This window comes from Eretmochelys imbricata, chromosome 3 (assembly GCF_965152235.1).
Source record: "Eretmochelys imbricata isolate rEreImb1 chromosome 3, rEreImb1.hap1, whole genome shotgun sequence".
Lineage (NCBI taxonomy): Eukaryota > Metazoa > Chordata > Testudines > Cheloniidae > Eretmochelys > Eretmochelys imbricata.
In genome coordinates this window covers 210711399-210738868 of record NC_135574.1, presented here as the reverse complement: position 1 = coordinate 210738868, position 27470 = coordinate 210711399, and the positions used below count along the sequence as shown (strand labels likewise).

General features: G+C 49.4%; 1 protein-coding gene across 1 annotated transcript in view; it reads left to right on the top strand.

Moving 5' to 3' along the window:
- The first annotated feature begins 313 nt into the window (after positions 1–313).
- The window catches only part of NINL (ninein like), a 72366-nt gene continuing 45209 nt past the window's right edge, over positions 314–27470 (top strand). The window contains exons 1-2 of the mRNA XM_077814266.1: positions 314–425; positions 23636–23840. Of these exons, the coding sequence (XP_077670392.1) occupies positions 23658–23840 (183 nt within the window). The 5' untranslated portion in view covers positions 314–425; positions 23636–23657. The remainder of the gene's footprint in view (positions 426–23635; positions 23841–27470) is intronic.

Below are 27470 nucleotides of genomic sequence, written 5' to 3'. Positions count from 1 at the left end.
TGCTCAGGCCCCCAGGGGCCCCCCCATTAATTATTAGTGTGGGGGGGGGGATATTCCTGCTCAGGCCCCCAGGGCCCCCCCATTAATTATTAGTGTAGCGGGGGGGGATATTCCTGCTCAGGCCCCAGCCCCTGGCTGCCGAGAGAAGCCTCCCGGCGAGGCCCAGCCCCACGGCCCAGGCCGGGCCCAGCTCCCGCCAGGCGGAACAAAGGCCGGGGCCGGCGTGCGCCGCTCCCCCGCCCCAGGCCTCCCGGGCGCCCCGCACAGCTGCCGCCGCCCGCAGCGGGACCGGCGGGGCGGGGAGCTCCGCGGGCTCGGGCCGGGGACGCAGGAGGCGAGTCCCGGCGCCCCGGGCTCCCTCCAGCGGGCACCGGCCGGCACGGAGCCGGGTCCTGAGGGGGCCCGCTGCGAAACCCGCCTCCCCGGTAAGGCTTGTGCCCGGGAACCGCCGGCCTGGGCCCGCCGCGGCGACGCTCCCTCCCGCAGGCCGCGAGAAGCCGGGGGCGCCAGGGCCCGGCCGCTGCCCGGCGGGCGCCCAGAGGCCCCGGCGATGGGCGGCGGCCGAGCGAGGGGGATGGACGCAGCGCTGCCGGCAGCGAAGGTTTGTCCCGGAGCCCCCCGGGCTGGGAGAGGGGCCGGGCCGCGTCCCCAGCCCCCGCCCGGCACTCCCGCTCCGGGACCAGGGCTCGGGAGCCCGCCTTTGGGAGCTTGCTGCGGCGGGGCCGGGGAGGCTGGCGCTGTGCGGGGGCCGGGGCTGCGCCCTGCGGTTTGGCGGCCACGGGGCGGTTCAAGCCTCCCGCTTTCCGCCCTGGCGCCTTCGGCCTGCGGCGGGCTCTGCCCCCGGGATACGAGCAGCCCGAGGGCGGGTCGTGCCCGCGCTCCGGGAGCCCTGGCCCGGGGAACCTCGCTGCGGCTGCGGCCGGGCGGACGCCGGGCCCTGCTCCTTGATCCGTGCTCGGGGCTCCCTTCGGAGGCAGGAACGCGGCTGCTCCATTCCGGCTTCCTGCCCCAGGCCCTGCCTGGAGGGAAGGGCTCTTAGAGCCCGCAAGGACCTTCACTGGCTATCGACTTGTCCCCATAACACAAGAACTAGGGGCCACCCAATGAAATGAATGGGCAGCAGGTTTAAAACAAACAAAAGGAAGTTCTTCTTCACTCAGCACACAGTCCACCTGTGGAACTCCTTGCCTGGGGAGGTTGTGAAGGCGAGGACTAGAATGGGGTTTTAAAAGAGAACTGGATAAATTCATGGAGGTTAAGTCCATGAATGGCTATTTGCCAGGTTGGGTAAGGAATGGTGTCCCTGGCCTCTGTTTGTCTGAGGGTGGAGATGGATGGCGGGGGAGAGATCACTTGACATGCCTTGCAGTGCGAAGCGGTAATGTGTATGGTGAAAGGAAATGATCTACTGCTGAGATTGCTTGTCCGCTCGATTCCTTTGTGAACTGTGTCTCAACAGGCTCAAAAATGATGAGTGTGTGTGTGTGGGAGGGGACAGTCCAGTTCCAACACCATTACACGAGGTACGCTGGGCCTCTGTACACTAGGAAGCTCACCCGCTGCTGATAAATGAAATCAGCAGCAGGTCCCTGAGAATCAGAAACAAAAATGGCTTAACTGTCAGCAACACTTGCTAACAGTAGGTCACTTCACCAATGTGTGGAGACCCTAAATTACCTGGGTTTTGTCAGTTTAAATTTTTCCCTTTTCTTCCTTCTATTTGACTATTTTGCACTGAATTTCTTTGTAGCCTCATCTCGGAGTCACTCCCATTGACACAATATTGGCTCCTTTGTTCCCACTTCTAGCTCTGTAGTTGCTATTGCCTCTGCATAAAAACTTAAGTGGGAGGAGAGGGGGAGTGTGTGTCCGTTTGGAAAACAGTCCATGTGAAGGACTAGATAGATGCCAGGAGAATTCCAGAGATTTCAAGGTTGGTAGGGCCAAAACAGTCCGTGTTCATTTGGTTTCTTTTAATCCCACTGCAGGCGCAGACTTTAGGGTTTGCACTGGTTTATGTGGTGGGTGTTTGTTTGCCTTTTTTGCAGATAAATGTACACAGCTGATTAGTTAGTCTCTAAGGTGCCACAAGTACTCCTTTTCTTTTTGCGAATACAGACTAACACGGCTGTTACTCTGACAGCTGATTATGAGTATCCTGGGCAGTCTGGCTACCCTCTTCTCACATCTAGCAGGTGAAAGGAGGACACCTCTACTTGTCTGTAGGGACAGGAGCTGAATGAGATTGAAGCGGCAGAACTATGGACGTTTCCCAGACTCCCATGACAAATCTGTTTTCCCTTAGTGTGAGTTTAGAGCTCATTAAGGCCTGGATTGTGCCACCCTTACACATACTGAGTAATGCTTTTCTCTGTGAATAATCTGATTCCTATGAGGCTGCTCGCAGAATAAACTACTAAATGTGAGGAGACAGTGCAGAATCAACATAAATGGAAACCGAAGTCCTTGATTTATACACGGAACAGGGACAGCCTGGACAACACCAATGTGTCATGCAACCCTTGTGTTGTTGTAATTGTCTCCCTGTGCCCTGGTGCTCCCTGTTTGTATTAGCCTCTTGTCTGTCATTTCATACTTAGACTGTCATCGTTTGGGTGTAGCGACAGGCTCTATTGTGAGTGTTGTGTGCCTAGAACCACGTGGCTGGGTCATCTAGAGTAGTGGTTTTCAAACTTTTTTTCTGATGACCTAGTTTGAAGAAAATTGTTGATGCCCGTGACCCAACGGAGCTGGGGATGAAGGGTTTGGGGTGTGGGAGGGGCCCAGGGCTGGGGCAGAGAGTTGGGGTGTAGGGGTGAGGGCTGTGGGGTTGGGGCAGGGGGTTGGGGTGTGGGAGGGGATCAGGGCTCTGGGCTGGGGGAGTAGGCTCTGGGGTGGGGCCGGGGATGAGGGCTTTGGGGTGTAGGAGGGGCACCGGGTTGGGGCAGGGGGTTGGGGTGCGGGCTTACCTGCGGCAGCTCCCGGTCAGCAGTGCAGTGTGGGTGCTAAGGCAGGCTTCCTGCCTGTCCTGGCACCATGGACCGTGCTGCGCCCTGGAAGTGGCCAGCAGCAGGTCCAGCTCCTAGGCGGAGGTATGTAAGCGGCTCTGCACAGCTCTTGCTGGCAGGCACCGCCCCTCCCCCTAGCTCCCATTGGCTGGGAACTGGCCAATGGGAGTGCGGAGCTGGCGCTCGGGGCGGGGGCAGCGCACAGAGCCCCATGGCCCCCCCGCCTAGGAGCCAGACCTGCTGCTGGCTGCTTCCGGGGTGCAACACGGTGTCGGAACAGATAGGGACTAGCCTGCCTTAACCAGGCAGCACCACTGACGGGACTTTTAATGGCCCAGTTGGCAGCGCTGAGTAGAGCCGCTGTGACCCAGAGCCTTACATTTTGCGATCCAGGACTGGGTTGCTACCCACAGTTTGAAAACCACTGATCTAGGACCTACAGCAGTACAGTATTTGGATGTGGCCAGTTGCCACGTGGAAGCACTTTACTCATTTGCTGTTCCCCTGTCTCTTACTTGGTGGCTGTTTGATTTTGTCTAGTTGTTTTGTGTCTGTAGAACACAACACACAGAGGGCATTACCAGAGGCGCATGGCTAATGACAATAATACAGCACAAGCTTTCCCCTGCTGCCCTGCCTCAGCCCTGTTTTGGAAAGATCACCTTAGGGCGTGATGATAGAATAATTTGGTCCCGTTCAGTTCTTGGCATCCTTGCAGAGATTACTCATGTTGTAGTCGTGGTGGGGTTTGTGCTGCAGGCATCTGTTTAGCAGGCTTCGGACTAAGACCATCTGTTCATTTCACCCAGGCCACCACACTGCCACTGGCCTGTAATAACTTTTGTTGTCTCTCAAACTGGTCAGAATAAAACTGGTGACACAGGTAAAAGACTCCCTGGACCATGGCATATCACATCACCAATATCCTGAGCTGTTCAGTAGACAGCTTGAGGACCTTGCCTTGAATTTGGATGGCTTCTTTTATAGGGCTTATTCTGGAGATATTTTATTTGTCTTTCCAAAGCCTGCAAAATGTGCCACTTTCCTTCTTGCTTGTTTTCTTCTCAAGTGTCTCTCTGTCTCTCTCATATTTAATTCCAGTTGCCATGAGAAGTGGAAGCCCTTGGATCTCCTCCACCATATGTTGGTGGGACAGATTGCTATTACACTGGTAGGTTGACTCAAAGCTACAATGGCATTGCATTCAGCAATCTGTGTAAGTTTCCCCATGACCTGTAGCTATGAACTATAATGTAACTCATTTCAGAGTAGCAGCCGTGTTAGTCTGTATTCGCAAAAAGACAAGGAGTACTTGTGGCACCTTAGAGACTAACCAATTTATTTGAGCATGAGCTTTCGTGATGAAGTGAGCTGTAGCTCACAAAAGCTTATGCTCAGATAAATTGGTTAGTCTCTAAGGTGCCACAAGTACTCCTTTTCTTTTAATGTAACTCATGAAACTGTCTACTTGTGTCACTGCTGTTCCTGTGTGTCTTGTTGTTACATGTGCTTTCAGAATAACTGAACTAGGAAATTGATCAGAGATCCAAAAATAATCTGTGTTAGCCTCTTAGCTTGGATTCTCAAATGCTGTTACGCTAATGAGCTCTTGGCTGTTAAATTAACCGCTCCAGTATCAGCAAGCTGATAAAGCTAATGTCAGACTTGGCTGCTGGATCATTCTCAAACAACAACCCAACATATTAATTTTGGGGGGAATGACTTTTTTTTTATATGTGTAACACCCTGTCCAAATGGTATTGGCATTTTTTAGACTCTTCATTCATACTTCTCTTAATGTGTGTTTAAATGTGCTGAATAAACAGGAATGTTGGAAGATTTGGATTTCTTTTGCCTCTGGCTAAAATATTTTACAGATCAATCCTGACCTATTTTTTAGTGGTGACTGACGTTTAACATAGCAAGTAAATTAGACAGACTGCTATCCCTTTTCTTTTTCACTGCAGTCTTCAAGACTTGAGCTAAAGATTAGGTATTGATCTTAAACCAAGATTTTAAAAAAGGGTGCTTAAAATTAAGCTCATAAATCCATATATAGTCACCTAACTAAGTAACTGTTTTTCAAAAGTGCCAAGCACCCAGAAGCTACATACTAAGCTTGCATTGGGGTCCTATTTATGGAGAAAGTTACTCAGCAGGAATATGGGGAGATGTTTGGTAGGAGGCTCCAAAATATCTGAAATTAACACCATTATGTTTAAAAAATAATACAAAGTAATACTGCCTGTTTAAAAAACAGTGGCCATCACTGGGGAATAAACACGTAGTGCTGTCGTTCACGGCGAGGTGGAGGAATGCACAGACTGTCTCTTAGCTCTGTTTATTTTCACTTTTACAGATTTTTGTATATGATTATTTTTTACCAAAAAATGTGTTTTAGGAAACTTCCTGCAAACACATCCCACCAGTAGTGGGTTTGTGGGTTAGATCTCCTTAGTCAGGGCTGAAATCGCAGTTGCAACAGCAGTTTCTGAACTTGCAATTTCTTGCTGCAATTGCAAATTTTTATGTGAAAGAAAACAGATGGCTCTAATAGAAAAGGCTTAATTTTCATAAGTGAAACATGATTTTTTGGCTGCCTAACTTGAGACCCCTTAGAAGGCACCTGATAATTGAGGCATTCAAAATCACAAGTCTCCATTTAATCAGATCAGATGGTGCTTTGCAGCATTTGGTTCAGCTTATACCTGCTTCTTGAACAATAGCCAAATTTACATTGAAAGTTCATAGGCCTGACTTTTGTGGAAGAAAATGAACTCCGCTCTCTGGTTGGAAGCCACAAAATCAGAGACAGGTTTATTCAAGCAATTGAAAGGGAAGAATACAGCTGGCAGAGAGCATCTCTGCCTCAAGTTCTCCAAAGTACAAGCAAAATCACACGAGCATTTATACCTCATTGTGACGTGCATTAATTAAAAACATTTGCATTTTATTTAGGCTATTTACTATCTAATCCAGTATTTTCTCACTTTCTCTTCTCAAAACATCGTTATCTCAAGGCTAGGTCACACTGACTATTCTGCTGTTTCCCACTCGCTTTTGACGTGAGTCCTGCTTCTACAGGTCTCGCAATATTAGGCTAAGACTTAGCTCAACAGTTGCTCTGTCTCTGACACTTAAATGGCTGCATTTAAACCCTCTCTTTCTTTCCCTGCTTCCATACTCCCCCCTTTGTGCTTCCTTTAGAACAACTAACATTCTTAAACCTCCAATTGCATCAAGCCTTGTATTTCTGTTTCTAGCTCAGGAGGATCAGAATCAGCCCTATAAATCTTAACTGGATAAAACGATCATGCATGGTTAGTATGAACATGAGAAGCATTTTTTTTAGTCCATCCCTTACAACAATAACATAATCCTAGACTAAACAAAAGCAATACACACATTAATGTCTCCATTGTAATAATATGCTGGGGTTGTTTCTTTGCCTTAGTTACATAGCACATTACATCATAATTAGTATACAAAGTAGACACTCTATAAGCTGTATGAAAAGCACATTTTTCAATTTGATATATATTCTGAAGCACATGGATTTGATCCTGTAAGTCAGAAATTTTCCGAACCTCTGGTAGGAGTGAGTGTAAATTTCGAAACCGGTCGGGTATCAAAGTGGTTCAATTAAAAGAAATCTGATACCCAAGGTCCAATTGTAGGGTTTTGTCTGCAGGACAAGAAATAATGTGATTTCCTGTGGCCATAGTGGGATTAAAATGTAAGTCTTGCAAAGTGGTGGCCTTAACATATACACAACTATCATTAGCTTGGAAAAGTAACTGTCCTGTCAGGGTAGTTCCTTGTCCCATACCTTCCCAACAAACTTTGTCAAATACTGTGACAATTTCCCCTTGCTTCAATTTTCTTAGGCACTGAAACTGCGGGGGTTTAAAGGGCCACAATATCCACTGATTCCCTATTCCAATCCGAATATCGGGTGTTATTCCAGGAGCACTAACAACAAATTGGCTAGGCATACCATGTGGTCTAATCTCTCAGACGTCACGGTGAATAATCCAGTCCCACATGCATCCTCCCCATGGACCTGGAAGGATTCGGTATGGAGGAGCCCACACCCCTCCTACTGGCCCATATGCTTGGAAGGAGCACTGCGAGTACTTGCAGCTCCATCCTGAAAATCTCCAAGTACGTCTCCATGGCCACAAATCAGATGGTACTCCTGAAGCACTAGTAAGGGCAGTGGGCCAAGCCTGATGCTCAAGATCACTCCGAATGGCCATCAGCTGGTCATTCAGGAAATCCCGAATCTCTGAACATGCTAGATCCCACTGCAATTCCTTTCCTGCCTCAGTGATATTCAATACCATTCCTGTCAACAGCTCCAGGGTCATCGAACTAAGGGTGGAAATAACATGTAATTCACCAACTCCAGCTTGCACCTGGGTCAGCTGTGCTCCAGTAATAAGACCAGTGGCTTTCTCTAGTTGTCCTAATTTCTCCTCATGTTGTTGGCCCTTAAGAATATTCCAAATTGCTGCTGCACTATTTGCACCATCCCATAAGTGACCAGCTAAGCCTCTTTTCTTCCGAGAGGAGACCCGTGCTCTTTGCTGTTCTAGCTGGATAGCAGCTCCCTTGGAACAATTGGGATACGTGGAAGTAATTTGAAAGCTGGATAGGGGCAGGGTGAATGTCACAGTCCCTAGTGTGGCATTAATTATGGTTATTCGATGTCCTAGTACATCTCTTTCGGGGATAGCATTATAGCACATCTGTTGTTTAACTATTTTCAAATACTTTTGAGAGGCATTAACATCAATAGCATAAGAAGGTATATTGTAAGATGGTACAGGTTAAATTGCTAGTTACTGGAATCATTTCAGTACAGGTAAACTTTCCAGTGGCAGAACATACTCTCTGAGTATGAGCCTGGTTATTTGCTAATTGGATAACTAAATAACAACAAGGGCCCCTTTCTCCCAATACACTACAAACCCCTGGAATGGCCATCATATCAACCCCTTCATAAAACCCATGTATCTCCAATTCAGATTCCCTAGAGTCATTTGTGGTAATGTCATATACTTCTATTTCTGCTGATCCATTTGTTCTCCAGTCAGTTGTTTGCTCATATGACATGTCCTGAACCTTAAAAAATGAATTTTCCAAACAATACTTAAATAAATCACCAGCATGTGAAGGCCTTGGCCATTGGGTTTCATCCAAATAGATAGTATTGTCTATGTCTGGGTATGTTACGGGGTGGGAATGGCCGTGAAAATGGAGGTAATGGCAGGGGTAGTGGTTGTGGCAATAAGGCGTTGGTTTAATATTCTTCATCTGAAATCCAATTAGGGAGAATAGTACATTTCCAGGGTACTTGTCCAGTAGCGCATTGTGCAGCTGATGGAATAAACCCCAAAATCCAGTGAACACCACACTCCCAAGACTGGTGACAGTTTCCTCCCTGCCAGTCTACAATCCTCCGTTTCTTCCACCAGTGCCAGTTCTTAATGTCCTTTGTAGTCAGGAACTCCTGGGCCTTGGCAGGTTCGGCGGAGTGAGTATTTCTTTTTTCTTCTTTCCTGGAACAGTCGTGGTCCAGCATCATACAGGGGAAAGGTTACCAGCACGTCACCCTGTAGTGCTGTGGTTTCTGTAGCAAATGCTGACGACACAATGATTTCATCAGCGGACAAGGGAGAGGTTACTAGCACTTCACCTTGTCCTTTTCTCCTGCAGTTCAGGGGGAGGAACAGAAGTAGAAACAAGCTGATCAGCAGTTGATGTAGAATCATCTCGAGGTGGAGGGGTCTTTTTGTAGTGAGAAGCATGGGCCCAGGCAGTCAGTCCTTGGCACTTCACAGCGTGTTGGTAGTCAGCAGGATTTGGTAAGGGCCTTTCCAGCGTGGAGCCAGAGCATTCTTTCACTGGTGGACCTTTACGTAGACCCAATCTCCTGATTCCAAGGAGTGGCAAGGCTGTTCAAGGTCCTTGGGTAATGCTGCTTTCACCTGTGAGTAAAAAGACTTAACACATTTCATTAGTGTCTGGCAGTAATTAAGCATCATATCATCCATCAAATGAATGTCCATCTGAGCAAGGGCCAGTGGGGGCCCTACTGGAAGTCACATCGGATGCCCTGTCAAAATCTCATGTGGGCTGAGTCCTGTCTTTCAGTTGGGAGTGGCCCTCATGCTCGTCAATGCTAACGGCAAGGCATCTGGCCATTTGAGGTTTGTCTCTGCACAAATCTTAGCCAGTTTGTTTTTCAGAATCCCATTGTGACGTTCCACTGTCCCAGCAGATTGTGGATGGTGAGGGCAGTGGAGGTTGTGTTGAATCTGCAAGGCTGCACATAATTCTTTTACAATCTGTCCAGTAAAATGAGTGCCACGGTCACTGTTGATACAAACAGGTATACCAAACCTTGGTACAAAGCCTTTGAGCAAAATTTTCACAACAGACTTGGCATCTGCCCTCCTGCAGGAGAAGGCCTCAACCCAGCTTGAAAAAACATCAACTAATACAAATACATATTCATAATTACAACATTTAGACATTTGAATAAAATCAATCTGAATATTTACAAACGGTCCCCATGGAGCGGGATGGGCTGCTTGTCTGGTTTTAACAGCTTTACCAACATTGTGTTGCTGGCAGATTGAACATTGTTGGCAGTAGTGCTGGGACACAGAAGGAAAACCTGGGGCACACCAATCGCGTCCCCCTGCAACAAGCTTCTCCCCACACGATATCCCATGATGCAGGTGAGCAAGATAGGGCAAAAGCATCTGTGGTGCAACCAGCCAGCCATCCTGGAAGCACCAAGATTGGTCAGGGTGTAAAGTGCACCCAGCAACACTCCAAGAACGTTTTTCGGTCTCTGGCGCCATCTCCTGGATCCTAGCAAGGTCGTTGAGGGAAGCCCGTGGAGGTTGCTCGACTAAGGCAAAAATAAAAGCAGCCTGAGGGTCAGAAAGGGCCGCATCCTTGGCTGCTGAATCAGCCGAAGCATTTCCACGAGTAACTTCATCACGAGGGGGTTGATGAGCCAGGCGTTTTACAATAGCAACAGCTTTGGGCAACAAAAGAGCATCCAAAAGAGCAGATACATACTGACTATTCTTAATGGGGGAACCAGAGGAGGTAAGGAAACCTCTGTGTTTCCAAAGTACACCATAATTATGAGCCACTCCAAAAGCATAGTGAGAGTCAGTTTAAATAGTTTCAGAGTAACAGCCGTGTTAGTCTGTATTCGCAAAAAGAAAAGGAGGACTTGTGGCACCTTAGAGACTAACCAATTTATTTGAGCATAAGCTTTTGTGAGCTACAGCTACAGTATGCATCCGATGAAGTGAGCTGTAGCTCACGAAAGCTCATGCTCAAATAAATTGGTTAGTCTCTAAGGTGCCACAAGTACTCCTTTTCTTTTAGTTTAAATAGTAACGGTTTGATCCTGTGCCAGAATACATGCTCATGTCCAGGCCACGAGCTCGGCCACCTGAGCTGAAAAGACAGAGGGAAGGAAAGCACTTTCAATAACAGAATATAAAGAACAGACAGCATAACCAGCAACCAATTTTCCCTCAGAATTTCACAAAACAAGAACCATCTACAAAATAAATAAGGTCGGGATTCTGCAAAGGCACATTGGTAAGATCTTCCGTTGGGCGGGTAAGAAGAGAATTAACAGACACACAATCATGAGGCTCTCCATCCTGAGGCCCTGGTAACAGGGAAGCGGGATTCAGAATGAGGCAATGAGCCAAAGTAAAATGTGAGACGAAGATAACAGAATAAGCTCATATTTGGTAAGTTGAGAAGTAGACAAATGCTGTGTCTTAAATTTTAGCAGAAGATAGAAATAGAAAGAGGTTTGGTAACAGGATGGGGAACAGGTTTATTTGAGATACCAACTGCATTAACAGAAGAAGATGACAAGGGAACAGAGGAAAACTCAGCAGACCGTAAAGCAGATCTGCTAGCACCTGTATCTACAAGGCAAGCTACAGATTGTCCTGCAATTTCACAGTTTATGTACGGCCCTCTTGATTGATAGGAAGCAAAGGATTCATGATGCAGTTCCGTTCCCTCAGGCTGTCCTAATAAGGATCATTTTGTGGAACAGAGGTAGGCGCATCAGGGTTTGGGAAAGGGAGTGGGGGGTTCAGAGGAGGTCGGTTCGGGCATTTGTTTCTCTAATGCCCCTTCTGGCCACAGAAGTGGCATGCGGTGTTCCCTGACAGGGGAAGATATGAGGGACCTCTCAGTCTCCCTCTTCCTCGTCCTCGCCCACCCCTCAGTACCCCACGGCCTCTAAGTAGATAAGTTCGCAGCTGTAGGGCCAAAAGTTCTGTTTCCATGTTTTCCTTTTTCTGTTCTATACAGGCAGTACAGTGATTGGCAACTGTCACCAATTCAGAAGGAGGCTTAGTTTGCCAGCCGATGCAGTTTAATTTTAACTGTTGCTGAACCTTTGGCAAGAGTCCCTGAACAAAAACAGCCCCTACTGCTTCTTTAGCATTGCTAGCTGGTTGACTGATCCCGGAATGTTGTTCAAACACTTTTGTCAGTCTGTCTAAATAGTCAGCGGGGGACTCGCCCTTGTTCTGTTTACAGTTGTTAATCTTTGTCCAGTCTGTCTTCCTAGGACAAATTTCTGGAATGGCAGCCACTAGATTTTCCCTAGCTTGAGTCAAAGTAGCACCCTGTCCGGGATCGGTAGAGGGCCACTGGGCCTCAGCAAGTAGTCGCTGTTGTACTTCAGATGGTATAACTACTTGCAAAAGTTGGTTAATGTCAGCCCATGATGGATTATAACACTGAATCACTGTCTGGAGTTCCTTTTTAAATTTCTCTGGCTCTTCTGTAATATTAGGGAACTCCTTAACCAGATTTTTAAGATCCCCCGGTGTCCAAGGGGCATGCACTGTGACCAAATTATCTCCTACTGCGGCTGGAGATTGGGGAAGGGGAGTCAAGTGGGGCACTGGTAGAATCAGGAACAGCCCCCGACCCTTGTAGTGGACAGGTTTCCTCTGCAGCAGACACATTTGCTGGTGAGTCTGCTGCTGCTGCTGGAAAACACTGCTGCCTGCCTGAAATTCATTAAGCCGGGCAGCCTGTTGAGGGGGAGAAAGGGGGGGCTGCTTTGCAGCACTGAAAACGTCCACAGTGTCCTCAGCTGCCTCTTCCTCGCTCCCCGTCTTAACTAATTGGGGATACAAAGGAGCTGAGGGAGGTAATGAGATTGCTCTGGCCGGAAAGCATCCAGATGCCTTACACCTGGTTTTTAACTCCTGCATCTGAGTTTTTAATTTCTCATGGGAATCTTTTAAAGTTCGCACCCGAGACTCATGGAGTCTCTTTGAAGCTTCCTCCCACCAATAAACAAACGGTTCCCACTGCCCATCAGGGATTTTAGGTGACACAAGAGCGCCTCTGAGGTGGACAATCTTATTTAAATCGAAGGTACCTTCTAGTGGGAATTGTTTAGAAGGATCATCACGCGTGTAAAAATTCCAATTCTCTAAGTACTTACAAGTCCTGGGACTATAATGCACATACATAAAATAAGCAGGCGTGCCTTTCGGTGGAACAGGAGTAGTCTTGGACTGATTTCCACCCATTCTCTAGGCATGTGGGGGGTGCCCTGTCTGCTGCAGCTGCTCATAAACTAAGACATGTCTCTATCCTGTCCACTGAGTCAGCGGCTCATAAAGCTAAAATTACCACACCACTCCTCGGGCACTCACACAGGAAAGATTTATCAATGATGTCCATGACCCTCCTACACCTCCCTTCAGCAAAGAGCGTCAGCTAGTTTCAGAGGGACAGCGCCGCTTACTCTAATTGCTTCCAGTGAGATGGTCAGACCAGTCAGTGGCTCAGGTGGGGAGGAGAGGGGGAGGAAAGATGGGGTCACACAATCCTAGACCCAGACAGGTCCCTCGCTGGTCATGCCATGCAGAGATAGCCCACCTTGGGTCGGATCTTCTACTGATCCACTAAGGTGCAGCCATCAAGCTTGCGTTAGAGCTATCCCCTGTCAGGAGTTTGTGGGCTTTGCAGGGAGCTCTGGGCGTCTTCCAGCGGCCCTCATTCACACTGGCGTGTGCATCCCCCCTCCCCAAGGCCTCTATTCCTCTATTCCATTCATACCATGATGCATCGGGTTTTTTTCTCCTTTTTTTTCTTTTTTTTTTTCTCTGTCTTTTTTTTAACCTGAGGGCTTCACCACAACCCCTCTGTCTGGACTGAACACACCTGTGTTCTTCTCTGAGGGCGTTACGACAGCCCCTCAATAGGTCTGACCTAAGCCACACATTGGTTTACCCTGGGGCAACAACACATTTCCTAGCCCTGCGTACGCATACAACTAACCTTACATGGGGCAACCAATTCCCCAACACCGTTCTGTGTCTGATCTTGTTGCATACGCAAAAGTTCGCATGGCGTGAGCCCAAAGGGACAGACGGCCCCACAGTCAGTCCTCCTCCGATGCCCCAGTAGAGATTTCAAAAGGTCTCTTACCTCTGAGTTGGCGCCTGGGGTTCGAAGGGGGACAGTCCGTAGTAGTGGTCGCTGCCTCAGCTGGGCGTAGCCATTTGAGTCACGGCACCAAATATTGTGGAAGAAAACGAACTCCACTCTCAGGTTGGAAGCAACAAAATCAGAGACAGCTTTATTTGAGCAATTGAAAGGGAAGAGTACAGCTGGCAGAGAGCAAAGTACAAGCAAAATCACACAAGCATTTATACCTCATTGTGACGTGCATTAATTAAAAACATCTGCATTTTATTTTGGCCATTTACTATCTAATGCAGTATTTTCTCACTTTCTCTTCTCAAAACATCGTTATCTCAAGGCTAGGTCACACTGACTATTCTGCTGTTTCCCACTCGCTTCTGACGTGAGCCCTGCTTCTACAGGTCTCGCGATATTAGGCTAAGACTTAGCTCAACAGTTGCTCTGTCTCTGACACTTAAATGGCTGCACTTAAACCCTCTCTTTCTTTCCCTGCTGCCACGCTTTGTACTGGCATTACTGTGTCAGGGGTGTATTACACTGATGCATTTATAGGGGTATAAAGCTGCCGTATATTGGTTTAGCTTGTTCCCCTTCCCAGATGGGAATAGCTGTAATGGTATAAAGGACCTTTATAACTGCATCCACGCTGTGGGATTATTCTGGGGTAAGGATACTGATGTAGTTAAAGCTTGTGTGTAGACAAGGTCTTAGTTGAACATATAATGGATACGTTGGTAACAACTCCATGGTTGGTATGTTGAGCGTTCCATTTTAACACATGGTTTGAGTGTCTTTGTCGGGCATGGGAAAACCTTCTTGATCACACCAACGTTACGTCACATATTCTTGGGCCTTGTCTACATTCGGAAACTATTGCTGAGAATTCCTACTGCTCGGAGCAATGATAAGCACTATAATGCAGGCTCAACACCGATGCTGGGTTATTTAGACCTACTCTGAGCAGCAGTAGGTGGCCTCCTGCTTAAAATGCTGATGGCTGGCGGGAGTCTCTTTACACCGCTACTCCAGCTGTTGTTATCCCAGGGGATTGTGGCTAGTGTTGTGACTTTGGTGGTTATGTGGCTGGCTTGTCTCTAGTATGTTATTAGGGAGGGAGGGAGGGCCCCTGGTTGTGGATTTAGGCTATTCCATTGTTTGTTCTGGCACTGGAAGAAGTGAGGATGGTGTCCATCGTCCTACAAAGCAAAACGATGCTGACTGTATCTAGAATGGCTAACAAGCCTCAACAGGAAAATATGTTGCTAGACAAGTCTGTGGTGGTCTCGTCCCTGTTTCATCATCACTTAGGGAGTGATCCTGCAAGGTGCTCTGCTCTCTGGCCCTGATCCAGCAAACCACAGAGGCGCCTGCTGGACTCCAAGGCTGTGAGTAGCCACGCTGGCTAGTGCAGAATGTGCTGAAGTGCTTTGCGGATCGGTGCCACACAATAGGACTTTCAGGAGTTCTCAGTGATTTAATCCCTTTGGAAAGTCCCAGCCAGAGTGCGCAGTACCTTGCGGGATCAGTCCCTTTGATGGGAGAGGATCCAAACCTCCTGCCACAGGGGACTCACAGCTATCGCAAATTGGGCTGCTGTCATGCCCCAGATGCTGCTCTCTGACACAATGTGTTGCCCGGGCTCCTTACTGCCTCCTCCGTTGTAGTCCTTGCCCCACATTTCACTTTCCATACAGCGCATGCTATTATTTTCACTCTGCGTTGGGCCTGGGTCTTGCCTCTGACCCTGTTAACCGGCAGCAGCCACAGTGGTAGCGTGTAGCAGCAGGTAGCTGCCCGCTCGAGTGCCCTAGAACACTGGAGCAGCTGTTGTGCAGGGGGCCACATGTGACAATTTCTCTTGTGCTGAATACAGGGCCAGGGCTGCCTTAGGAAAATTAATAGGCTGCCTGTGCCCGCCCAAGCTAGGCTTTGGCCATGCCTGCTTTAATTTAGGGGAAATCTTCAGAGGCCGCCATGGGGCTACAGTAACACTGGGCATCTACCGGCAACCCAGATAAAGCCTTCGGTCAGATCAGCGCTTTGGGCAAACCTCCCTTCTGAGTTCCTGCTCTCGCATCCCTGCGCTTCCTGTTACATTGGCACGATGTCTTTCCCCTGAGTCAAAACGCCGTCTGCTTTCGCATCTCACCAAAAGGGCTGCGGACTCTGCTGAGCCAGGGTGGTACCAAGTAACAATTCTTTTTAACATCCTGTCAACGTATGGAACAGCGTTGTTGGCTTCTGAGCTGCCAGAGGGAACACGAGCGTAGTAGAGAGACGCCTATTTACTGCCATGTTCCCTTGGTTCCTAGGAGTTGAAGAGGGTCCATGAAGAATATATGCTACAGAACCTAATCAACTGAGGCAGCCTGTTGGCCCTGCTTCCCTCCCAGGGGCAGGACTGGACTCACGGAGGGGTCCTAGTTGCCAATCGCCTCGTACTCTTACTGCAAGACCATACTCCCCTTCTGGAGTTGGAGTACAGGAGCGCTGCTTCCCAGTGCCTTTAGGAATAGCAGCAAGAGGAGCAGTAGCTAAAGCCCCTGACAGCGTGTCAGATTTGGGTTCTTAAGTAGGGTTCCGCTAGTGACTTTGTGCCCTTGGGCAAGTCACGTGGCCAGACCGTGCCTCAGTTTCCTCACCTGTAAATGGGGGGTGATGCTCGTTCACCTCAGTAAACTGCTGTAAGAGAGATCAATGCCACCAAGGGCTAAGGATTGTCAGCTCTCAGCAGCTGTCCCAGAAGTCTGCTGCTGAGTGGAGAAAGGCTGTCTGAGCCTGTGCTCTCCAGGGCAGCAATGAAAGCACGAGCAGCAACTGAGCCAGGAGCCAATTCAATGGGCGGGGGTGGAGGAGGGCTCCCCAGAACTGGGGGCAGGAGAAGAGCAGAGGCAGGGAAGGAACGTCTCCCTTCCTCCCAGTGGCTGGGAGCCAGCACTTAGCTGGTTCCAGCACCAACGCCCTGGTGGGAATCTTGGTAGCAACTGCACCAGAAACTCTCCGGAGGGGTTTTCGAAATGGCTCCTTTTTCAGTAAACTCTTTGCCTCTCCTCATACCCATGCACAGGCCACCCTCTCCATCCCTTGCTGCTTCCCTGCCAGCCATCCCTTCCAACCCACAGCTGCTTCTCTGTCACAACCGCACCCCAAGCCCACCCGCCATGCTGCTCTCGGACCGCTGCACGTGGGCACGAGGAGAGGCGCAGACTCCCGACTCAGGACTGGTTCTCACAGCCGGCTGCTGCCAGGGGTGGGGCAGAGGAGTGGGAAGGTGAGAGCCGTCTTGCAGGGTAGAGAGCTCCTATTGACCTGTTCTGTGCATGCTCGGTCCGGGAAGCCATGGCGGAGCTGGGCCTGTCGGTTCACGTGGTCTGGCGGCAGTGCTGAGAGCAGTGGAAGACGATTCCTGCATGTGCCCTCCAGCAGCTGGTGATTGTCGCTCACCTCTCTCCACACGCACACAGCCCATCCCCACACTGATGTCCCTGTGTCTAGATTCCCCCTGGGCTGTAGCCAGTTGCCATCCATGGTGGCAGAAAGAGCCATCTAGCCTGATAGAAGTCCCTGGGTCTAGCAGGTCCTTCCCAGCTATGGAGTGCCCTTGGGACTGGCATGAGACTGGCCTAGCAAGCCCTCGAGCAGCACAAAGCAGCAGACAGTACTGGTGCCAGTGCAAATCCAGATCTGTTGATTGGCCTGCACTCTTGGCCCACTGCACTTCTGCAGGTCAGACCATTGTTCCGCTAGTGAGCTTCGCCCTGCTATCTAGCCACACCCTTTGTTCCCCCGGATCCTCTGCTGACAACCGGGTACTGGAGTAGTGGCTTGCTTGGCCCAGAGCAATGGCAGCTTAGTGACGAAGTACAAGGCTAAGAGCAGCCTTCCCACAGTCTCCACTGAACTGACATAGCCTTGGGTCCCTGACCCAGGCTCAGGAGTGATCATCCGAGCTCTATTGCACACATCTCTGTGTCCTTGTGCCATTGCCGACGGGAGTCGTGGGGTGCTCGCTGAAATGTCTGGGGGTGCATTCCCTGTCAGCGGGGCACTTGGTAGCTTCTGGCCCCAGCCTGTAATAACTGAAGCCCCAGTCCAGCAAAGCATTCAAGCAGGTGCTTAACTTTAGCACCTGACCAATCCCATTTAAGTCATGGGCTTAGAGCTAAGCAAGTGTTGGAGTGCTTTGCTGGACCAGGTCCTGAGTCTTTACAGTTCAGTGCCAGCTCCCTTGTCACAGCTGGTTGGATTATGTTGTATTGCTCAGAGACATTTACTATTCCTGCCTTGATGCTCTTCGTTTGGCAGGAAAGGGACGAGTGAAGGAGAAATCCTGGAGGCATTTCCCGAGTGGGTGCACAGGAGAAGGGCATTGACACATGAGGCAGCTTTAGATGTGCAGGAAATTGGAGATTGGTCCTGCTTTGGGGTCCCTCCTGAGGTCCCTTCCAACCCTGATATTCTATGAGTCTATGAAGGAATGTTTGGTCTCTGTGTCCGTGAGCCCTTTCCACATCTCACCTCTTGTTCAGAGGCATCGAGGCAGAAACAGGTCTCGCTTAGGACTAGAGGAGTTGCATGCAGGGGGCTCTCCCCTCCTGCGCGTCCTCCCCTCCCCCCCCCCCCCCCGCCCAGGATCTTCAGGGAAGAGAGAGGAAGAGGAGCACCGCAGGACAGCGGCTGTTTGGAGTCACAGGCAGAGAGGAGGAACCAGCTAGGGGCAGAGCTCTTCTTGACCTGCTGCTCACAAACCGAGAAGAATTAGTAGGGGAAGCAAAAGTGGATGGGAACCTGGGAGCAGTGACCATGAGATGGTCGAGTTCAGGATCCTGACACAAGGAGGAAAGGAGAGCAGCAGAATACGGACCCTGGACTTCAGAAAAGCAGACTTTGACAACCTCAGGGAACTGATGGGCAGGATCCCCTGGGAGAATAACATGAGGTAGAAAGGAGTCCAGGAGAGCTGGCTGTATTTTAAACCTTATTGAGGTTGCAGGAACAAACCATCCCGATGTGTAGAAAGAATAGTAAATATGGCAGGCGACCAGCTTGGCTTAACAGTGAAATCCTTGCTGATCTTAAACACAAAAAAGAAGCTTACAAGAAGTGGAAGATTGGACAAATGACCAGGGAAGAATATAAAAATATTGCCCGGGCATGCAGGAGTGAAATTAGGAAGGCCAAATCACACTTGCAGTTGCAGCTAGCAAGAGATGTTAAGAGTAACAAGAAGGGTTTCTTCAGGTATGTTAGCAACAAGAAGAAAGCCAAGGAAAGTGTGGGCCCCTTACTGAATGAGGGAGGCAACCTAGTGACAGAGGATGTGGAAAAGCTAATGTACTCAATGCTTTTTTTGCCTCTGTCTTCACAAACAAGGTGAGCTCCCAGACTGCTGCACTGGGCAGCACAGCATGGGGAGGAGGGGACCAGCCCTCTGTGGAGAAAGAAGTGGTTTGGGACTATTTAAAAAAGCTGGACGTGCACAAGTCCATGGGGCCGGACGAGTTGCATCTGAGAGTGCTGAAGGAGTTGGCGGATGTGATTGCAGAGCCATTGACCATTATCTTTGAAAACTCATGGCAATTGGGGGAGATCCCGGACGACTGGAAAAAGGCTAATGTAGTGCCCACCTTTAAAAAAGGGAAGAAGGAGGATCCGGGGCACTACAGGCCATCCAGCCTCACCTCAGTCCCTGGAAAAATCCTGGAGCAGGTCCTCAAGGAATCAATTCTGAAGCACTTAAAGGAGAGGAAAGTGATCAGGAACAGTCAGCATGGATTCACCAAGGGCAAGTCATGCCTGACTAACCTAATTGCCTTCTCTGACGAGATAACTGGCTCTGTGGATGAGGGGAAAGCAGTGGATGTGTTATTCCTTGACTTTAGCAAAGCTTTTGATATTGTCTCCCACAGTATTCTTGCCAGCAAGTCAAAGAAGTATGGGCTGGATGAATGGACTATATGCTTCCCCGGAGCGATCTCCGCTCCCTTGTCCATGCTGACTGGAGCTGTCAGCTGGGTGGTCTCGGAAGGGTCCACCGAGAGAGGCCTCTTTGCTCAGTCAGACATTCTTCAGCCCCATATCATTATTGCAAGTCTCCAGCACCATCTGTGTGGGGAGTAACTGCTGAGGGAAGGTGGCAGAACCTGCCTCTCTCCCTGGTGATGTGGCGGGCGAGCCTGCTGGTGGTCTTTGCATTTGCACTGGAGGTGGTAGAAATTTGCAGCTCAATAGATGGCATCAGTTCCTGGGGCTGTAGGGAGCCTGGCATCTTTCGCCAGCATGGAGTTCGCGCCAGTGCACGCAGGGCTGCAGTATTGACCCTTCAGGGCACGGCCTACGCTGTTTGTTTTGGGCTGGACTGTGACTTGGCCAACGCCCCACCCAGGAGTGAGAGCCCTGCTCACGCCCCCATGTGGGCCACCTCCGCCTGGGACCAACCCAAGTGGGTGTTCTGAGCCTATTACCTCCCCCGCTCCAGAGTGGCGGGAGAGGGGAGAAGTCTTGGCTGCAGTGTGGCAGCTAGTGCCCTGAGCCTGTGGGGTGTGTGTGTGTGGGTATGGGTGTGGGTGTGGGTGTGTAAGAGAGATAGTCTGGGAGTATGTCTCCTGGCACTGGGAATCACACCCCTAGTTGAGAGTGCAGACATGCTCTTAATCATGACGTCCCCTCCGGGGGTGGGACAAGTTATGTCCCCCCTTCGCCCAGGGCTAGGCCAGGTCTGAGATAAGGCTAGGTAAGTTACAGGTGTGCGTAGCAGGAAGGTTTTTAGAAAAAGAGGTGCTTGGTATTGACAGTCGCTGCGTGGCTCCTAAGGCATGTTCTCTGTGTTCAGGAAGACAGAAAACAAAGCCGTTTCCTTTCAGTGTAGAAAAGATACGCCCCCCTGGCCGACACCGTGAGAGTGAGGGGCTACGAGGTGCAGATGGATGCCCTGATCGTCGGAGCCCTAGGCGCTTGGGACCACTGCAACGAGCGTGTGCTGCGGACCTGTGGGATCGGTCGATGCTACGCAAGGCTCGTGTGGCGCCTCATGGTCTCGGAAACCATCCGATGGTCCAGGGACATCTACATCGAACACATCCCCGGTCTCCGACAGTACCAGGAGGTGTGAGCCGGAACGACATCGTGCATCCACTATGGGAAAGGGACGGAGAGACTTTTTCCATTGGACCATATGAACTGGAACCATAAACTCACTGAACATTAAATCCCACCAAATGAGGGTAGATCCATCCTCATCATTGTATCCACTCATTATACTCCACACCTGAACATAGCCATTATATGAACAACATACCCCCATATCTCAATGTCTGTACTTTGACCCGCTAAACTTTTACCCCCAATCGGGGAGATTGCAGATTATGTATTCCTTACGCCACCGGTTCCTAAACCAAATTTCGCACCCCTTGATAATCTGTACCTTATTCCCTGAAAACCAGAAACATCTATGCTTAAACTCTGTACCGTTTTCTTTTTACTTCAACATTATCTTAATAAAATTATTAAAGAACTTTTGTCTTTTTCCAGTTCTCGAACTGCTCCAAGCAGCTTGTTGTCCAGGAGACCCACGTGCAAGAGAGCCTGTATTTCTGGTTGTTTAATAGGGGTTTCTGGTTTCTGCAAGTTACCCGCCTCTTGCTCTGTTATGTGACATGTTCTAGCCAGTCAGGCTGGCTCCCTGCACCTAAAACAACACAAATCAGGAAGGGCAGCACATGTTCCTCCCACGGTCTGGGCTTGCCACTGTGGGTGAGCACTTCTCTTCGGAGTGCAGGTCAGACAGTGAGGGGCTTGTGTTTCTATGGGGGTGGGTGGGTGCGTGTGTGCATGGGGGGGATCTGTTTGATTGGTTTATTCCCTCTCATAGTAAATCTATTTGAACCCACCCTACCAGCTTAAAACCACCCTACAATTTCCATCTGTTGGGTGGCTCCCATCCCAAGTGTCCACACGCCTGCCTGCGATGTTTCTCTCCAGATGACCCTTAAGGAATGTGGGGGTGGGGAATGTTTGCTGTGTTACCTCTGGGGCACGTTAGAATGTGTATGTGTCCTTTAGGCACTAGATTACATGGCTTTTGTATTAACTGAGGTGTGGGTTGATGTGATCATTTCTAAACCCTGTCTTTTTTTTTCAAACGGGCACATGGGGAAGAAGGGAGGGAGGGGAAGTTACGCTAACAACCCTCTGTTTATTTCATGCAGTATTGTTGTTGATTTGTTATATGGTAGCACCTAGAAGCGCACTGCGCTAGGTACTGAACGTAGACATAGCAAGAGACGGTCTCTGCTCCAAAGAGATTACAGTCTAAATAGACAAGACAGGCACGGGGTGGGGCGAGAGGGAGCGTTCTTTCCCCTTTTGCAAATGAGGAACGCAGGAATAGAGATGTGAAGTGAGTTGCCCAAAGTCATGCAGGGAATTGGTGGCAGAGTGGGAATTGAAACCACATCTGCTGAGTCTCAGTCCAGTGCTTTATCCACTAGAGGGAAAGGAAGAGAAGACAAATGGAGACTCCTCTGTGAGGTTTGAGCTTTGGAGAACCTCCCCTATGGCTCTGGTTCATCTGGTAGAGAACCGGAGAGCTCTGTAGTTTGCTTCCTTCCTTCAGAAGTCTGCACTTCCTTCTGAAATGAAATAACCAAAGAAAAATGTATTTGGCATCCTTTGAACAGCGGTAAGGTTTTGCTTCTATTTGCTCTTTACAATGCTGAGCCAATACGAGCTGGTTGGCACTTAGGTTTTACTGGCAGAACTATTTCAGTTAGGGGTCTGACTCTGTTTCTTCTTTACCAGGATAGTTACACTGGTAAATGCCATAGCGTGGGTGAAGTTTTACTGGTGTGAAGGTGCCTTAAACGTGTATAGCTTGTCCTCGCACAGGAAGGAGAATAGCCGTATGCAGTTGTATGTATCTTTGTACCAGAATCGCTTGGTCCAGGGTAGGGGGTTTTATCGCTGTAACTACACTGGCTTGGTTAAATCGGCACAGTTTGCAGTTCGGACAGGGCCTCGGTAAGGGAAGAGAGCAAGCCGTTTCTCGAAGCTACGCTGTGATAGCTCCGGTCGTGTGGAATGAGGTGCCGTCCGGCTGCAGGGTGTTTCACCAAGGGAGCATTTAAACAGAGACTCTCCTACCTGGGCACGATCCAAGGTGTCCATTGTGGCCCCTAGAGCCCTTCATGGTTTTGGTTCCTCCTGTGGTGTTGTGCTTTCCCTTGCTGTCCTGCCTGGCTTCAGCCTAACGGCCAGTCTCCGTGGGGATCCTAGTCCCTGTCCTGTTGTGTGGCTGCCATTTTATCCGATTTCCCGCCTGAATCAGCCGTGTGGCCACCGTCACACCATTGCAGTGCGCAACCCCTCCTCTCACCGGGAGGTCACCGTGAATGCTCTGTGAGTTGGCCAGTGGTGACCGTTGCCCTCAGGGGCACCGGAACCTTGCGGGTCCGGGCAACACATGTTCTGTGTTTTCACTGTCTTGGGTCTCCTGCATGGCAGCATGAGGTGGGGTGGGGAGCTCACAGGCTGCTGTCTTGCTTCTCTGTGCCCGTGGCTCTCCTGGCTGCAAAGTCCAGCACGCTGCTGAGTACGTGGGGCCTGGATTATTCTGAGACCAAGCTGACTGAAGAGCAGGACAATGGGACCAGAGTTTCCCCTTCCCCTGTGTCACCATCAGAGTTCACCATAGTCTGTGGATGAAATCTCTGGCACAGGAGAGCTGAGGGCACCAGCCACTACCAGCGCTGCAATCTCCTGTCCCAGGCATTTCATCCGCGAGCTGTGCGGGGCAAAGGGAGGTTTAGATCCCATTTTTGTGCTGTTCCGAGTGTTTCAAGTCCCGTGCACGGCTGTTGCGGAGGTAAAGTGGTTTCTTCTCCTCCGTGTTCGCACCTGCGAGGTTTCCGGTGGAGAATCTGGGTCGCTGTCATCTAGAAACAGCCGAGTGTTTCTTGCTGTGATACATCTCCAAGGTTTTCTAGGGCAGAATGTTGCTTTGGGGTGGCTGGTTCTGTGGGGCCAGATGGGTAGCAGGAGCGGATCAAAACCTTTCATTTGAATGCCTCACGTTTGCAAGGCTTGCTCATTCTGCTCCCCTTGCTGACTCCCATCAGGTTGGCTGCAGTCTGCTGTGGGATGGGCGAGGCAGCGGAGAACAAGTACGTGTCCCAGCTCCAGGATGTTTATAACAGCTGCGATACCACGGGCACGGGGTATCTGGACAAAGAGGAGCTGACAGAGCTGTGCCGCAAGCTCCATCTGGAGCGGCAGCTGCCAGTACTTCTGCAAACTCTCCTGGGACGCGACCACTTTGCCAGGGTGAGTAGCTGCGTGCGACCTGAATGCGGTTACACATGCCACTGTGCAAAGGTTAATTTCTTTCAAAGAGAACGTGCAAATAAATAAATGAAACTCAGAAAGTTCTTAAATACCACAGATTAGTACCGGTCTATCTGTACCTAAATGCCGGAGCTACGTACTGACGGACACGAGTTCAGGCTCTGGGCCCAGGACTGTGTAACTGCTGGCGGGGTCTGTAGGTGAAGTGCAGTAAACTGACTTAAAAGAGGCAGAATGAAAAGCTTGTTGGCTATTAATAGCATAGCTGTGCGGTTAGGTTGACTGTGTAGGTCACATGCTGTTGGAAAGCACTTGGGCTGGGTTGGGCCCTGTATTATTTAATGGCTTTGTTCCAACTCTTCTGGTTTTAGAAACATTAGTGTCTGTTTTTGTGGGACCCAGGCAAAAGTAGGGATGCCTTAACCCAACAGTGGATTGTCTCAATGAGAGAAGTTCCTTACGTGACTGTTCACCTGTGCCATGGTGCTTGGCTGCGTGGGGAGGAGGGGGGCACTGGCAGCTCCAGGGACTCCTGCTGCTGGTGGGGTTGGAGTGAGCCCCACAGCCAGCTCTGAAGTTTGCCTGCCTTGGAATGGAGGGGGTTCAATAGGCAGATTTTCCAGAAAATCCCACTGCGAGCCAGGAGCCTTCTGCTGCTCACGCCCTCCCTGAATGGAACCTAGCTCCCATCGTGGTAGCACCTGAGAGGAACTGCCAGGCTGGATCATACTTGGGGTCTGTCTAATCCTGTCTCCGCTAGTGCCTTGCGCTAGCTGCTTCAGGGGACGGTGTGAGAGCTTTGGAGCAGGCAGATGAGGAAACTTCTATATGCTTTTCAGAAAACCTTTTCCACTGCAGCGCCACCATGTTCTTGCTATCGATTAACATGTCTGATCCTGTCTGAGTCCTGCTAAGCTCTTGACCTCCATGATACCTTGTGGCATACAGTTCCACAGGCTTAGCACATATCATGTGGAAAGAGTAGTGACTTTCATGTTAAATCTGTTGCTTTTCAGTTTCATTGTCCATAGTAGTCCCCTTGCTCCTGTGTTGAGAGCGTGAGCGTACATGGGGAATTTTCAGGAGGGAAATAAAACCTCATTCTGCAGGGTTTAAGCCAATCGCTAACTATTAGTTATTGGTTTGAGTCTTCCATGGGGGCTGATTACACCACATGTGCCTAGTGTGTGGTTCTTACACCTTCCTCTGTAGCATCCAGTACTGGGCCCAGTGGGAGACGAGGTGGGGGAAAGATGGCTTGTGTCTCTGGCCTTGCTGCACATGGCATCCGTGACCCAGCTGCTCCTGCCCGTAACACCCCTGCCGTTCCAGCTCACCCCAGTTCAGTTCCACTGCTGCTCTTCTAGCTGGCCCTGTTGGGGCAGTGCTACTGGGAAGAGTACTGGGGTTTGTCTACACATAGAGTTATACTGGTTTTCCTAAGGGCTCGTCTAGTCTACGGACCACAGGCTACATAGCTAGGCTGGCAGAGCCCCCGCCAAGGGAAATGCAGCATAAGCCCATAGGAGGAGTTCTCCCCACATAGCTACCCATCTCCCCAAAGGATGTTAGGTATGCGACAGAAGCACTCTTCTGCTGGTCTAGTTGTGGTTACACTGGGGGTTTTGCTGGCATAGCTCTGTTGGCTGGGGCAGGGGGTTCCTAGCCGACATAGTTATGCTGGTAAAACTTTGCAGTGTAGATGAGGCCTTAAAATGGAATCTTACCATCAGTTTATCTAGCCCAGTACAAAAGGCTGCGTGGAAGGACTCATAAATCAGTACAAACCTGGTTGAGTCAATTACGAATTGATCATGAGCCAGTTAAGCTCAAGCAAAAGTAGCTCCTCAAACCAAAATGAGTGTCCACACAGGATTGCAGCAATTTAACTAAACCAGTGCAACCAGTGTGAATGAGGCCTCCGCTCCCTGCTCCCACCTGTGTTCTCCTTCAGCACTGTTTGGCTTGGGAAGAGGAGAGGATCGCAGAGTACTGTAACTCTGATCTCTTTAGAATTGAAGCCACTAGTTCCCAGTGGATCTGGGACAGTCCCTATGGGCCTGATCCAAAGCCCATTGACGTTAATGGACGTTGCTTTATTGACTCCAGTGGGCTTTGGATCAGGCCCTCTCTAGAGCATCACGTTAGCTCGGCTAAAGAATTGCAATTGTTGGAACTCTTGTGGGGAGAGGGAGGGAGAAGAAAAAAGAGCAGATTGCTTTATATTGGGGTAAATGGAACGTCTCTCCCTCCCCCCTCCCCCCCCCAAAAAAAATCCTCTTCTCTCAGTGTTTTCTTGTGATTAAAATGCTATGCTGTATTTTTCATGCTGACAAAAGCATCATTAAACTACATGGGTCCAGTCAATTTATGAATGGCAGTAGATCGCCATCCCGCAGTCAGTCATACTCCCCTGCAATCATGTGCAGAGACACTGGGGTTTCACTGAGGGGAAATACAGGACTCAGAAGTCTGGCTTCCGCAGCAAGTTGGCGGGGAAAAGCTCGGTGTGTTCCAGGCCTCTGGGTTTCCGCGTGGCAGCTATACATTCCTTCCACCTACGCCTGTGCTCAGGGTGTAGTGAGATGCGGGAGCGGAGGCGCCAGGGTGATATATGTATGCTGGAGGCTGGGCGATAGCCTGACCTGTTTGAAGTCCATGCTACAGCTCCCATTAACTTCAGTGGGGTCACGATTTTACCCTAAGGTTTTCTTTTTGCAGGAGGTAGTACAAACTGGCTTTCAGTGTTGGTTTACATGAGTTTGCGTCCCCTGAGTTTCACTCTTGAGTTCAAACAAACCTAAAGCTCAGATGAACTGCAGCTTTCATGGTTTCAGCGCGGAACCATAAATCAGTTTGGTACTATTTTAAATAGGTCCCAGGTTTGTGAACCTTTTGATAGGTTTGGGGTAAGGTTTTTGGATTTTTTAAGTTTTTTGTCTGTAAAAAAATCTGTGCTTCCGAACTTTCCTGCAGTTGTTGGGTGATTGTTGGTGTTTTCCCTTTTTATAGATATCCCCAAATCATTGTAAGCAAAATTGTTAACTTCTGGTTGGCTAATTATCTCAGCTTCTGAAAAGTAACATTCCAAAGCCACTGACTTGATTTGCCTGCCCCGAGGACTGTGAGAGGAAAGATAGCTAAACAGTGATATCACATCCTGGTTTTGGTGGTTTTTTTTAAATGATTGCAAAACTTTTGATTACATTCATTTGCTCGCTGTTCAGTTCAAGGAAACAAATGCAATTTCTGCTTTTATCAGCAGAAAAGACATTGCTATAAACTGATTATTATTTAATTAGAATGGAAGTGATCATAAAATGATATATTTCATGATTCTGAGGAAAGGAAGGAGTGAGAGCAGCAGAATAAGGACAATGGACTTCAAAAAAGCAGCCTTTAACAAACTCGGAGAACTGGTAGGTAAGGTCTCTTGGGAAGAAAATCTAAGGGATAAAGGAGTTCAGGAGAGGTGGCAGTTTCTCAAAGAGACAATATTAAAGGCACAATCGCAAGCTAACCTGAGGTGAAACAAAGGTAGAAAGAATAGTAAGAGGCCAGTATGGTACCATTAGGAGTTCTTTAATGACCTGAGAATCAGAAAGGAAT